This window comes from Phyllostomus discolor, chromosome X (assembly GCF_004126475.2).
Source record: "Phyllostomus discolor isolate MPI-MPIP mPhyDis1 chromosome X, mPhyDis1.pri.v3, whole genome shotgun sequence".
Lineage (NCBI taxonomy): Eukaryota > Metazoa > Chordata > Mammalia > Chiroptera > Phyllostomidae > Phyllostomus > Phyllostomus discolor.
Genome location: NC_050198.1, coordinates 192,584 through 207,257, shown reverse-complemented (window position 1 = coordinate 207,257; position 14,674 = coordinate 192,584). Strand labels below are relative to the sequence as shown.

General features: G+C 51.2%; 1 protein-coding gene across 4 annotated transcripts in view; it reads right to left on the bottom strand.

The window, feature by feature from the left end:
* The window catches only part of CLCN4 (chloride voltage-gated channel 4), a 55,215-nt gene that overhangs the window by 34,445 nt on the left and 6,096 nt on the right, over positions 1 to 14,674 (bottom strand). For all 4 annotated transcript variants that reach the window (XM_028522271.2, XM_028522272.2, XM_036016286.1 and 1 more), the window contains 2 exons: positions 1,218 to 1,373; positions 470 to 569 (listed from right to left, as the gene is read on the bottom strand). In XM_028522271.2, coding sequence (XP_028378072.1) covers positions 470 to 569; positions 1,218 to 1,343 — 226 coding nt within the window. In that variant the 5' untranslated portion in view covers positions 1,344 to 1,373. The remainder of the gene's footprint in view (positions 1 to 469; positions 570 to 1,217; positions 1,374 to 14,674) is intronic.

Sequence of the window (14,674 nt, the reverse complement as noted above, 5' to 3'; positions counted from 1 at the left end):
CAGCTACAGCTTTGCAGTGACCACCCTTGGGCCCCGCCTTCAGGTCGTGCCTTATAGATGACAGGTTTTTATTATTTTTTTAAATGTATTCTTAGAGCGAAGAGAATGCAGGAAGAAAAAGAGGGAGAGAAACATCGATGTGCAAAAGAAAATATCAATTGGTTATCTCTTGCACGCCCCCATCTAGGGACCTGGCGTGCAACCCAGGCATGTGCCCTGACTGGGAATCCAACCCGCAACCTTTCAATGCACAGGTCTGCACTCAATCCACTGAGCCACACCAGCCGGGGCTGGGCTGGGGATTTTCTGTTAAATGTATGGTCATGTATTTTGCTGTCAGGCATTTCAAGCACTACATTCCTCGCATGGGGTAAAAGAGACACACTCCCTCTTCAGAGTGCAAACCCAAACAGCTCGCGCTTTGGGGCTCAGTGGCTCAGCTCTGCCCCGGGAGCACCCTCCCACGTACCTGCCAGCAGGCCGATGAGCAGCATGACCACCCATCCTGACCAGGCGTCCAGCAGACCCTTGATGAACTCCCATACAGACTCCTTGCTTTTGCTGGTTATCTAGGAACAGGAAGACACAGTATCATCTGCACACGTTTTCCAATTCAGGCTTTCTTGCCTGAAACCTTCCTCAGGAAACAGGGTGCTGGAGAACACAAATGTAAATGACCCACCGATTTCCCACGACGTCCTTCTTTCAGTTACCCACCGCAATGACAAAATGGGCTTTCTAGCTCCAAAAAGTCCCTCACTTAAGCAAACTTACGAAGTGTGATTTGATCTTCGATTATTCAAAGGCCATTTTGAAGGGAGACGTCGATTCAGTGCCACCATTTTGAATAGAATTCTTATCTTAATCGACATCGTAACACCGTGTTCACAAAAGAACCTCCTTAACAAAGACATCACTAACTTCTTTTGTTTTCCACATTCAGTGTTAAACACCAGAATGCTGGATGCTCTGGCATGGATCACACTCCCAAGGCAGGTGGATACATGTAAGCACATGGCAAGAGCACCCATTTGCCTCCCTGTATTAACAGAAGCCCAGTCTTCTGAGAGTCAGTATTCTCAGGCCGCCTCTCCCGCGGCCCCTCCCTTCCTGAGATCCCAGCCTAGCGATGACACAGGAACCGAAGTGTGACCTCAGTAACTGTCCAATGAGAGCAGAGGAACCCCTTCAACATGCCCCTTATGACGGCCACCTACCTTTCTGTGCCTGTCAGTGTCCCGTGACTTTTCCCTCAGCCAGTCAATGGTGTGGAAGTCCTCATACGTCCCCACATCAGGGAATGGCTCATCGAGAAAATCCATCAGGTTTCCAGAGCCGCTCATCACTCGTGCATGAAACCATGCTAGTTACACCTGGGGGAGAAAGCCTGTGGTTAAAAACACAGGCGGGGTATCGGCACACACCCGGCAGAATAGCCCGCTTGTACTATTTTCTCACATGAGGAAGAATTATTTCAGCACAGGCATCTCTGCTGTAATGAAATGCACACATGCGTACACAGTCTTAGTCCATACGGACTGCTGTAACAAAAATACCCTAGATTGGGTGGCATTAGGAATGCTGGAGGTACTCCCGCACTGAGCTGCAGCAGCACTGTAAACAGGGAAATCGCCAATATAAAGGCACGAGAATGCAAAACATGTGGCCCTAACTAGACTGTGGACAGACGCTTGTTCCCAGTGTGAAAGCTGAAACAGGACTGCGGAGGGCTGCCTTCTTCAGCCCCAGCCAGACGCGCGCTCGGCTGGAGACGCAACCGCTTTGCAACTCCGCGCATGCGCATGTGTGTGAATGGACGGGAAAGTGCCATGTGCCCCGATGTGGGGCTTATGAATACATTTTAGCGAGTAGGCAAATTCATTCATACAGAGCTACAAATAATAACACTCAGCTCTACACATTTCTGAGAAATCTCACGTTCTGCAAAAGCGAGGGGTCAAAATGAGAGAGAAGGCTGGAGGGATGAATGGGGTTGAGGCATACCACTCAAAATCGAATCATTGTAACCAAACCAATAACTGCTTGTCCTGGTAGACCACTCAGGCAGACAGCCTATGGGGCTGTCACTGTGGATAGTCAAAATGCAGAGCGACAGTAGAGTGTCCATGCTGGCAATGCTGGAACCAACTGGTGTGAGCCAAGGTAATCTGCAGAGGGGTCCAGGGAGGTGGACAAGGGGATAGACAGGCCATGCTGTAGTCTGAATGTTTGTGTACCCCCACACAAACGTGTATGTTGAAATCCCAACTCCCAATGTGATTGTATTAGGAAGCGGGGTCTCTGAGGGGGTGAGGTCCTAAGGGCAGAGCCCCATGAATGGGAATAGTGTCCTTATAAAAGAGAATCCAGGAGCTCCTTTGCTTGTCCCTTCCATCCTGGGAGGACACAGCGAGAAGTCTGTCCCTGGGAAAAGGGTCCTCACCCAACCACGCCGGCCCCTGGATCTCAGACTCCCAGCCTCCAGATCTGTGAGAGATAAATATCTGTTGTTTATCAGCCACCGGCCAATGATATTTTGTTACAGTGACCGGAATGGCCTGAGACAAGGTGAGAACTGTGCCAAGCAGGCGACACTCTGGCCTGGGCCAGGAGCTCTGGGTGCACGTGCTCAGTTTTCATTTTTCTTAAAATACAATCAGCTCTGGCTGGCATAGCTCAGTGGATTGAGCTCCGGCTGCAAACCAAAGTGTCGCAGGTTCGATTCCCAATCAGGGCATATGCCTGGGTTGCAGGCCACAGCCCCCAGCAACCGAACATTGATGTTTCTCTCTCTCTCTCTTTCTCCCTCCCTTCCCTCTCTAAAAATAAATAAATAAAATCTTTTTAAAAAGGGCTCTCGCTGCCAGGACAGTAGCAGAGTGGAGGGCTTACTCCTTTCCTGCATAACAATTCCACTCCCATTATTCTGGCTCCTCTTCTCTGAAAAACAATTGCAAAGAAATGAAGGCATCGGCCACGTTACACCGCCCTCAGAGCCTGATTACAAATCACATCGGAGCCCATCCGAGAGGGAGAAAGTGCTTTGCAGAAGGTGCAGAGCTCCCCAGCAGTTAGCAGGGAAAGTATCCCACTCTCACAAAGACAAGAGGTTGGAATAAGCACTAAATAAAAATTCCTTTGGCAAGGAGGATGGAAATTTGAATTATAGGACGAGAACCACAAAAGTGCTGAATAAAGAGGCGAAGGGTAGTTATAAAAATATTTAAGTGCCGGCTTCTCTCGTTGCTTTATGTATTTTTATATACGGAGGGCTCAACCACGACCCGATGAAACTGCATTTTAATCAAATTGAAAAGTCACTATGGGCAAAGTGGGGTAATCACCTTACAAGCAATAAAGTGGCCATAGTGATTGATTTATCGGCCATCTGCACAACCCAGCTGCCTTAAAACTTGAAAAGTTTGAGGGCTGAGCCATGCCAAGCTGAAACATATACTGGCTGATGAGTGCCCAGGGAAGAATCATGTTGCATAAGTTAGTAGCCTCCAATAATAAAAGGGAAAGAGTAAAATTAGAAAGCAAAGATTTCACTCTCGTTTTTACAAAAACAAGACGGTAATAAGCCTCATATGATATGTGGTAAAGAAAAGCCCTGATGGGAAAAAGAAGATGGCAGACTGCAGACCCGCCGAGGGGAGCCTCCGGGAGAAAGACTTGGGCTGCAGATAGAAAAACTGCAGGCTTGCACACTGTATCAAAAATGAGTTCTCGTTACCTAAGATTTAACCAAATCGCCAGTGAAGCCACAACTCCGGGCAATCATGGCTGAAACAAAAAACTCACTCTGCCCAAAAACGTCCGGCCCACACATTCGAACGGCAATTTTCAACGAGTGTGCCACAAGAATTTTTCACACACACAATAGCTGGCGATGTAGCCAGCTAGGGGCACTGACCTCTTTTCCCCGAGTTTGTCAAATAAAAATAATGACAACAGCTAACACAACAATAGCCATCCGGTGTGAATCGATGAAAATTACACCTATTTTTTTTTGTCAGATCAGCAGAAATAGAATATATTTTCTGGTGTGCTGCAGAATTTCAGCAACGAGTTTATGTGTGCGCGGAGTTGGCTTTGAATGTGCCGTTTCCTCCACCTGGGCCAGCTTTCCTGTCCTCTATCTGAAAAGCTCCTATTCCCCCTCGTGACTCTGACCTGCTTGACCCCATCTGTGGAATGCGCATTAACTTCTCCGGAGGGAGCTGGGGGCTTCCTCCCTGGCGATGCAAAAGCATGAAAACACGAATATGTCTGGCGTTTTAAATATCTTTTCCTGAAAACTCCTCAGAGTGTTTACATTATTACAGACTATATTCTCTTTGTTCCAAAGAAATCCATCTATTCGTGACACAGAGACCAAACGTTAGCACCAGCCCCTTTTCACCCCCTCAGGAACAAGCAAACGTTTTTGAATTAATTAAAAGTATTTGTCTCTGCCCCAGATACTGGTTAAGCCCGTGGGATTTCCCAGAAATTTCAGAGCTATCCTCACCGCCAGCTCTTTACATCAGCCATTACAAAGCAGAAAATCACAAAAGAGAATAAAAATAACAGTACTCTTCGTTGTTGGCAAAATTAAAACGTGGGGTAGTCTCTGTGATAATCCCGCTCCTTCCACAGCTATCATAAAACCTGTGACCCTTACTCCCGTAACACTTAGAAGTGGGCACCAGAAAGTGGGATTTAGAGATCGCTAAATACACACAAATGTATATACACAAAGCAAGCGGCACCTAAGCTGTAGGATATGGTAGAGCCCAGCCCAAGTCCATGGCCATGCTTGTCAATGGGAATTCCCAGCACAGCTGCTACAAAGACTCTGATTTCTCCCCCCTCGGACCAAAGGAAGACAGACATTAGGGAAATGGGGGATTGAGTTGGGAAATCATCCTGGGGCACATCCAGGACTGAGTTCTCCATCATCTCTTAGTCTGTCCTGTTTTCTGTCGAATGAAAGTGTTAGTAAGCACAAGGAGGAAATCGAACACATCCATTTTTGTTACATTGAAGAAACTACTCTGAGCTACTCAACCGGCCACCTGTAGGGGACAGGTCTGGGTTAGCTTGTGGTAAGCATTTTAAGAATTCTTTTCGCAAAAAGAACACATCTATGCAGATCAAAGAACAGAACAGGAACAGCCCTAGACACCCCCTTGTGGCCCCTTCCAGGTCCTGCCCCACCCTTAAAGGTACCCGCTATCCTGACCCTCACACCATGGACTGATTTTTCCTGTTTCTGAACTTCATATCAGTGGAATGTCTTATTACCCTCTTCTTCTGTCCTACATTATTTAATAAGATCCATCCACACTGCTGAGTGTAATTATCATTTGTTCATTGTCTTGGCTCCTATCACTGCAGACTTCTTCTACTTAGGGCCAGATAACAAATATTTGAAGATGTGTGGGCCATGTGGCCTCTGCTGGGATGACCCGACTCTGCCATCGTCACAGAAAAGTAGTCAGAGATAATAATGCACAAAGTAATGACTGGAGCTGTTGCAATAAAATCTGACTGATGGGCACTGACATTTGAATGTCATATCATCTTCAAGGGTCACAAAATCTTTCGGTTGTTCTGTAATCATTAAAAACTGGAAAAGCCATTCGTAGCTCAGGAGTCATACAGACTCGCCTTGGCCCTCAGGGTGCTTGGTGGTGGGAATAAACCCCTATGGGTTTCGCCGTCGTATTTGGAGGGAAAGACATTGGCATGCCTTTCCACTTGGAATCATGACATGCGGGCTGCCATCATGTGGCATTATTGACACCCACTTGTAGATGTGCCATTGTACGCTTTCCACCGTCCCCTCCTCTCTTGGCCCAGCAGTGATGAGGTGTCACAAGAACCTGACCGCCTTGATGCCAGTGTCCCTCTCCCAAACCACACCACGTCGCCTTATCTTCCACCTTGCTCTCTTCACTGAGCCCCAGGTGACTTGAGCAGATGAACCAGAAAGTCGTAAGTCAGAGGAAAAGACTAAGTCTCCAATCAGCAAGGAAGACCGGCCACCCAAGGGGTAAGTGCCAGCAGATTCCTTTGCCACCAACGTCTCCTCCTGGTTTCAGAAGCCTTTCCAAAAAGCTGTCCTCGTCCCTTTCTCCACTGGGGCTTGGCTATGTTCCCTGCAGAGAGCCAGATGGGAACTAGTTTCCGTTTTGCAGGCCATACGGTCTCTGTCGCAATTACCCCCACTCACAGCCACGGGAGTGGAAAGCAGCCCCAGAGAGGGGGTAAGTGGAGGCATGTGGCCGTGTGCCTGTGACACTGCATTTACTGGAACTCGTGGTGGAGTGGGGCTGTGGTTTGACGGCCCCTGCCTTAGGCCAAGCGCATATTGGACATCTGTGACCTGCCAGGCCCCGGTCCAAGAGACCAGAGCACGCCACAGCCCTACAACCCTCACCGAGCAACAGAAGCCAGCAAAGAAAGCCCCATGACCCACGGGGAGAAGGCCAGAGATAAGCAGGCACAGCCGTCCCTCACAGAGGTACTGGCAGGAGGGATGATACCACGGAAATGCAACTAAAAGACCTCAGTTGCCATGTGTCAGCCTGGAAGCTTTGGGAAAATAAAAGGCGGTCGTGCGCACACATGCACATGCACATGCATATACACACTTGCACATACATGAACACACACAGTCTGGGGTTTGTATGATGTCCTACAACCAGAAAAATTTCTCTAATGGATTAGCTATTTAAATGCTGCAAGATCCCAGAAACCCTTGGTTCCTAAATAAAAATATGACCACACCATTGTTCTATAAACTGTTTGCAGCCCACGGAGCTGGAGGTCACCCACAGCACAAGGCACCGTGAAAGGTTTTGGACACAGGGAGGAGAGCACCTGAGAACGCAGAGTTCAGAGCCAGACCTTGGTTAAATGGCTGCTAAAGAAAAAAAAAAAACACTTCCCAAAAGCTTCATTTCTCACAGGTTTGCCAGGAGCTCCAACAACAAATCACGAGCACAGTTTCCAGACTCACTTTCCGTGCAACCTACGCGGATCCTACACGGCACTGAGCTCAGGGGCTGGTGTCTGCTGGCTGCCAGCTCCTTGGTGCTCACCGCTCCTCTGAAGGCCACCATGCTGGGTGCAGCTGGTCTCCCAGGGGGTGTCGTTGCATCACATGGCCACCAGATGGTGCTGTACACGCAGTTCTTCTGCCTGTAGTAAGCTGGAGCAGCCCAAAAACACCGGCGGGGAATGCCTCGACCTTTCTCCATGTGCTCCAATATGCAACTCCAGCCTCCACTCAAGACACGGCAGGACACCTTCACACCCTTCAGGGGCTTCTCTTCCTCTGCCTCCCTCTACCTCAAATGGCCCCCAAATGTACCGGTAATGGAAGAGTCTTAAACACAGCACGTTGACCGCGTCAGACACATCAGAATACAGTGTGTGACCCCACCTATACAGAACCATATCAATGATGCCAGGCGTCAGGGGGTGACACAGATGTGCCTTTTACAATCCGAGAAGCCATACATTTAGGTGTTACGTGCTTGTTGGCAACTTTGTGCTATTTTGCGATCTTATTAAGAACTATAAAAGTGTGGCCTGCCCATCAGTAAATGCACATTGTTAGGCACAGTTTTTGTGTGTGGTTTTCGCTCAGGGGCACCCATCCCTTCTTCTGGCATCGGTATTGTCGCCTTTCTCCCACAGACTCGCCCCCACTCTCAAGGGCCTTGGGGTTCAGGTAGAGGGGACTGTGCTGGAAAGAAAACCCCTGGTTACATGGGAAGACATGTCAGGCCGTCTAAAAATGCTCACTTTTCCCCCGACTGGCATGGCTCAGTGGGTTGAGCACCATCTCAAACACCAAACGGTCTCTGGTTCAATTCCTAGTCTGGGTGTGTACATGGGCTGCAGGCCAGGTCCCTGCTTGGGGAGACGCGAGGCGCAACCAGGAAATGTCTGTCTCACACATTGACGTTTCTCTCCCTCTCTCCTTCCCTCCTCCTCTCTCTAAAAATAGATAAAATCTTTTTTTAAAAAAAAAGATTAAAAACTGCTCAGTTTCTTTTGAGGCACGCTTTTGTTGTCGTTTGTTGAGGCTTTGTGTTTCAAGGAGTGTGCTTTAAAATGGGCATCTGAAAGCAACATGGGGCGTGGCCTGGAGGAGGCAAGGACTGAAAGGGGACACGAAAGCACTAACGTTGAGAGTGGGGTTGCTGCGGGCGGAGAGGCCCCAGGGCCCCACAGTTAGGTGTGGGCCCAACAGTCAGGCGCGGGCGCATCACCAGCCCATTTTCCGGGTGAACATTCGGCAGCCCCAACAGCCAGGCACAATGCCTGCCTATGGGGGACGCGTGGGACCCCCACAAGGCCACACGAGTGCAATGGAGAAAAAGGAAGTGTCTCTTTCTAGGGCTGGTTACCCTGGGAGCCACCGGCCATAGTGGGTGTGTACAGGAGGGGGAAGAAGCCAGGCGGCAGAGACCAATGGAAACATACCCAACAGGCAATTCTGCCTCCAGGGGATGCTGGGCAATGTCTGCAGAGCTGTCACGTCTGACAGGGGCACTCCTGGCATCCAGTGGACAGACACCAGGGACGCCGCTAAAGCCCCTGGAATGCGTAGGCCAGGGCTGTGCAAAGGATGACCCCACCCGAAATGTCAGCAGTGACAAGTTGAGAAACTGAACAAACAAGGAAGAGATACTCAGTGCCTGAGGCCTGGGGCCGGGGGCCCGGGGCCTGGCCGGGCCAAACCCCATGTTCTTATCGCAGTGGAGGACGTGACAGGGGAACCGCTGTAAAACTTTCTCAAGAAGTTTCTCTGAAATCAATTTGGATGAGCTGATTCAAACAGTACTACAGGAAACACCTTCCTATACAAAGAGTCAGAACGTTCGACTACAACCCCACAGATAGAAGAAGCTCCACAAATCCCAATCACAAAAAAAAAAAAAAAAAAAAAGAACGAACCAACAGATACATCCTGATCAAATTGTTAACCCAGGGCAAAAGAAGACAGCTGAAAAGCAGCAAGAGAAAAAAGACACGTGCACCAGGACAATTACTCAACCGAAGTGCCCATGAAATACTTTCCTTCTCTTGTAAAATGCCTCTACTGTCATCTCTTACAAAAATGATCTCCCACTGAAATGGTTCAGGTCAAAAACTGGCGTTGATGTGCTTTTTTTTTTCAGGACATGGGCTCCCTGCGGTGTTACAGGTCGGGTCCCGTTCACTAGGGAGGAGGAAAACAGGAGATGCCACATAAAAATGCCAGGGACCAGAAGGGGGTGGCCAGACACCCAAACCCCATTGGCATTTGGGGGCTACTGTAGCGAAGTCTCCAGGCCATGAAGATGGATGTGCAGATAAACGTTTTCATGAAATATGGGCAACTGTCCATTAACTTAAAATCAATACACTCAAGCCCTGGCTGGCGTAGCTCAGTGGATTGAGCACAGGCTGTGAACCAAAGTGTCGCAGGTTCAATTCCCAGTCAGGGTACATGCCTGGGGTGCAGGCCACGGCCCCCAGCAACCGCACATGGATGTTTCTCTCTCTCTCTCTTTCTCCCTCCCTTCCCTCTCTAAAAATAAATAAATAAAATCTTTTTAAAAAATCAATACACTCAGAGTCATCATCAATGTGCCCTAACTTAGCATCGATATACCCAAATCCGGCAAGAAGCTCCTCTCCTCCCTTCGATGAGAGACAGGACACACACCAGGAACACTCGCGGGGCCATCGGAGAATGGCGGGGCTTTGGAAAAGGCAAGACTGCGGTAACCACAGGCTGGGGAGCTGACCTCTTCTCCCAGAAAACTTCGGGCTCTTACCAGTTGTATTTGCTACCCAGTGCTGCATAACGCGTTAGGCCAGAACTCAGCAGCTACACATAACCATGTGGGATCTTACAGTTTCTGTGAGCCAGGACGTCGGGAGAGACTTGGTTGGGTCTTCCTGGCTCGAGGTCTCCTAGGGGATTGTGGTGGAACTACTGGCCCTGCCTACAGCCATCTGAAGGGTTAACAGGAGCAGGAGGTCCCACTTTCCAGGAGGCTCCCAGACATGCTGGCAAGTCGGTGTGGGCTTTTGGCAGGAGGCCTCGGTTATGCTCCACCCTGCACCTCCACAGAACTTCTCGGTGCCCCCGGGACGTGGCAGCCGGCCTTTTCCGGAGCACGTAATCTGAGGGACAAAGCAGAAGCAGTGGGATCTACTGTGACCCAGCCTTGGAAGTCATAGGCCATCCCTTCCGCAGTATCCTATGGGTGGCACAGGTCAGCTCTGAGTGGCCAGGGTGGGAGAGGACCACACGTGGGCATCAGGGCCCATATTTTCACCTGGCTTTGCCTGCGACGTCACCCATTTCATTATTCACTCGGAATCTCGGAGCCTCCCTTTTTTCAATGCAGACACCCTTAGAACACTGAGGGGCCATGGGTCATTTGCCCCTTCCAACTAACCCTCCAGACCACAAGCTGGGGTCCCCAGGAGGGCAAAGACCGAGGGGTATCGACAGAGCAGATCTCAGTGGCCACGTGGTGAGGGGGCCAAGGGTCACAGGACCCAGGACAGGGTCACGTCCCAGTAAGAGAGAAGCTGAGAGACAAAGGACGTGCAGAAACAGATGTGAGAATTCAACTTTCCCCATTTCAAAATTGGGCCTGAAGCCAGTGGAGTGGGGAGGGTCACTTCCTCCTCCTCCTCCTCCTTCCTCCTTGGCCCACCTCCCAGGCCCAGGTGCTCCGTGCTCCTCCAGCCCCAGCCGGGGGCTGCAGGACTGAGGAGCAGGTGTTGTAGCTCCAGGGCCGTGCTGCTATCTGTCTCCTTTTGAAACAGGGTCTGTGAATAGGAAAGGGACTCGGGCGAAATCCTGTGGCGTTAGGTGAAACAATGAAGTCAGTGTTGTCACATCCCCACCTCAGGGGACAGGGAGAGGGGCGGGAGGGCTCTGAGGCCCAGAGACTCCTGCTCACCACAACACCAATGACAACAGGTTGGTCTGGGGCATCCTTCTAAACCCATCTCCCATATTCAGTCCATAGCGCTGTGGACGGGCTCTGAATGATATACGACCACCCTCGGCCCTTTGTTAAACAAACTGAGGCAGAGGAAAGGAGAGGTCCTGGGCCCAAGGGTTCCAGACCAGAGGCCTCAAAGGCCCTAGCAGGCTCCAGGGACAAGTCAAAGCCTGCTGGCTTCCCTGTGACCTCGCAGGTGGCCGATGGCTCACACTTCCCTGAAACCACCTCGCCCCGTTCATCCCCGCGGGCTGCCACACTCAGCGCCAGAGACTGGATGGCGCAGATAACAGAGACGCTGGCCTCACAGAGCCGGAGGCCACGGGTCTGAGGTCGCAGCGGTGTCAGGCTCGTTCCCTGGCTCGTGCAGGGCTGTCTTCTCCCTGCGCCCCTTCACGGGGTCTTTCCCCTGGGCCTGTGTGCATGGAAACTCCCTCTTCTTATAAGGACACCAATGAGACTGGGTTAGGGCCCCCCTAATGACATCATTTTAACTTGATCACCTGTGTCATGACACTGTCTGCAAATAATGTCGCACTCGGAGGGGCTGCAACCTTCACGTACTAATTTGGGGGGACGCGATTCAGCCCACGACAGCTGTTCTGTGTCCCTCACTCACCTGGGACTGCTGCGTACTGACCCCCTCATGGACCACGCTCTCCCACAACAGTCTCTGTTCTGCTCATGCAGGGTACACTCCCTTGTGGAAAAAATCAGGTTTGAACAGCTCCTCATCGCTAGCAACTTTGCCCCGGTTAAGTGCAGGGAGTCATCGAGTACAGCCCTGAGGTGTTCCTCCCACTGTCCTTGGAGCAAGGCCACAGAGGAACATGGCCGCAGGGCGGCCTACCCATATTCTAGCTGGGTTGCCAAGGACAGCGCTGACATGGCAGTCCATTCCTAAGCTCGGGGCCAAAGCCGTGCTGGTAGAAGGCGTGGCTAAGCGAAGAGGAAAAATGACTCATCTGTCATCGAGGAGGGCAGCCCTCCTAACGATGAACCACAAAGCCTTTCAAAGCAGCTAGCACCTCCAAGGGTTACAGCGCGGGGGAAAAATAAGTACCCCATTTAGTCATCTACAGCCAGAAAAGAAACGAAGACCCAAAAGGCAGGGAAGCACAGTCAGCCCATAGACAGACGTAAAAACCGCGGCGTGGGCACAAGGGAAAGAGGCCTGGCCACCACCCCAGCCACTGCGGCCACCACGGCCACCAAGGAAGGGAGAAGAGCAGAATGCAGCCACTGTGGGCATGTCCCCCTCTGGCCAAGCCCCAGACCTACCCTGGGCATCGGAGTTGCTGCTGATGGGAGGGTCCAGGGCCTGGCCTGGCCCTCCCAGACTCCCGTGAGTGAGTTCAGTCACCTCCCACAGGGAAGGCTCTGGCCTGGAGCTTCCAACCAATCCAACCAACGGCCAGGGTCCCCGCTCCTGCTTACCGCAGAAAGACCAGCACGACAGGAAGCAAGTGCCCTGTGAGCGAAGCTGCAGAGGGCAATAGGTCCAGGAGGAAGGAAATCCAAGATGAGGGTGTACCATGGCCGGCAAGGGGAGGGGGAGCTCGGGTCAGACCCTGATGGCCCAGGAATGATCTGGGCGGGGGGAGGGGGGGGCGCAGTAAGCGGCCTAGGGACTTAGCCCTCAGGCCCTACAAACAGCCAGCTCACAGAATGTCCTGGGCTCAAGGGGCAGTGAGAAAGCTGTCTATAGGCATAACTGTGATCCCAACGACCATGGCCACCAAACTGTGGCCTGAGGACTCAGGCGACTTCATCCACAACAGGACAGGCAGAAGGAGACATTTCTACTGTCATATGGAGACCATACATGCCGGGGCTTTTGCTGTCCTTGTGGCCACAGCCCCGCAAGGATAACACTGCCCTGACCTGGTAGGAGAGACCCATCTGGAAACGTGGGAATTACAGGAGCAGAATCCGCCCCCTTTGATAGGCGAGGGCCCTCAGGCGCCTAACACAACATCGCTGCTAAGTAAGCGGGCGGCACGGGCTAGCTCATTGCTCCCTGGCCACCCTGCTTTCTCCCTCGGCCACCTCTGAGGGAGCCACCCTTTGGAACACAAGTCTCAACGTGTCACTCCCTGACCCAAAAGAACCCGGTGGCCCCCTATCACATCTAGAATGATCCAGGGTCGGTAGCGCTACTGCTGAGCTCCCACATGGCCTCAGGGCCTTTGCACCGGCTGTCCCCTCAGCCCTGAGCTCTCAGCTGCCTCGATGGTCACAAAATCCTCCCTCACTTCCTTCAGGTCCCTGTTCCCACGCTAGCCCTCAGAGAGGCCTTCGTGACCGCCCTAACTAGCATTCTCTCTTTTTTTTAAGATTTCAGTTATTTATTTTTAGACAGGGAAGGGATGGAGAAAGAGAGAGAGAGAAAGAAACATCAATGTACAGTTGCTGGGGCCGTGGCCTGCAACCTAGGCATGTACCCTGACTGGGAATCGAACCTGCGACCCTTTGGTTCGCAGCCCACGCTCAATCCACTGAGCTACACCAGCTAGGGCCACATTCTCAATCCCTCACTGTCAGTCCTTGGCCCCCTCCTGTATTTCACTGGATGGCAACATATAGAAAATGGACTTGGTTTCTCTTTCCTCACCAGGAGAGTCATTTCCACAAGAGAATGAGCCTTACCCATTTGATTCTAGTATATCCCACTGCCTAGAGTAGTAGGTCTCTACCAGGGGCAAGTGTGCCCACCAGGGTACATTTGGCAATGTCTGGACTTTGGTTGTCACAACTGGGGGGTGGAGCAGCAGTTACTACTGGCCTTGAGTGGGTGGACACCAGGGATGCTGTCTAGCACGTGGCTGTGCGCAGGGTGAGCCCCGCCCCCCATAGACTATGCAGTCCAAATGCCCAAGGTGTCAAGGATAAAGAAGCCTGGCCTAGACACACCGCAGGGACCCAGCAAATATTTGCTACTTGAGCGAATAAACAATGAACATTGAGGCTCACATCTATGGAAATGCCTGTGCAGTTCTCATGATACTGACAGTCTCTTCTCAGGATACTATTATCTCGCTTCCTTCTTCATTCAACACATGTTCACTGAGAACATACTGTGCCATGTGCTCTGTGCTGTGTGTGCAGTGGGGAGTGGGCCACACACAGGCCCTGACCTCTGAGCTTAGAGGGAAAAAAAGAAGATTCCGTAGAGGCATCCAGGGACCTGGGTGCTTCCCCAGCTCTGTCACTACCAGTCACACGGCCTCGGGTAAGTAACCCGACTTCTCTGGACACCTCTTCCTCCTATGTAAAATGTGAGGGCTGCTTGGATGTTGAAGCTCCCTTCCAACACCTGAAGTCTATGCATTTGATTGATCAAAGAGGATCACTTCCTCTTTAACATTTTTATATCTATGCAATACCATTAGCATCGATTATAAAAGCTTCAGTGAGCCACATGTCCTGCAACAGGGAACTAGTTCAATAAACGACCACCCGACGGGACACACTGATATCAAATGATCTCCAAACAAAGGCACCTGGAGCTCAGGGGGGAAACATGCCTCACTCCCAGACCTCCTTGGTCAGAACCCCCTGCATGTCCAAAGAGTCTACATTTCTTTTCTAACCTTTTAAAAAACTTCTTGCCCTGGCTGGCGTAGCTCAGTGGATTGAGCACGGGCTGCGAACCAAAGCGT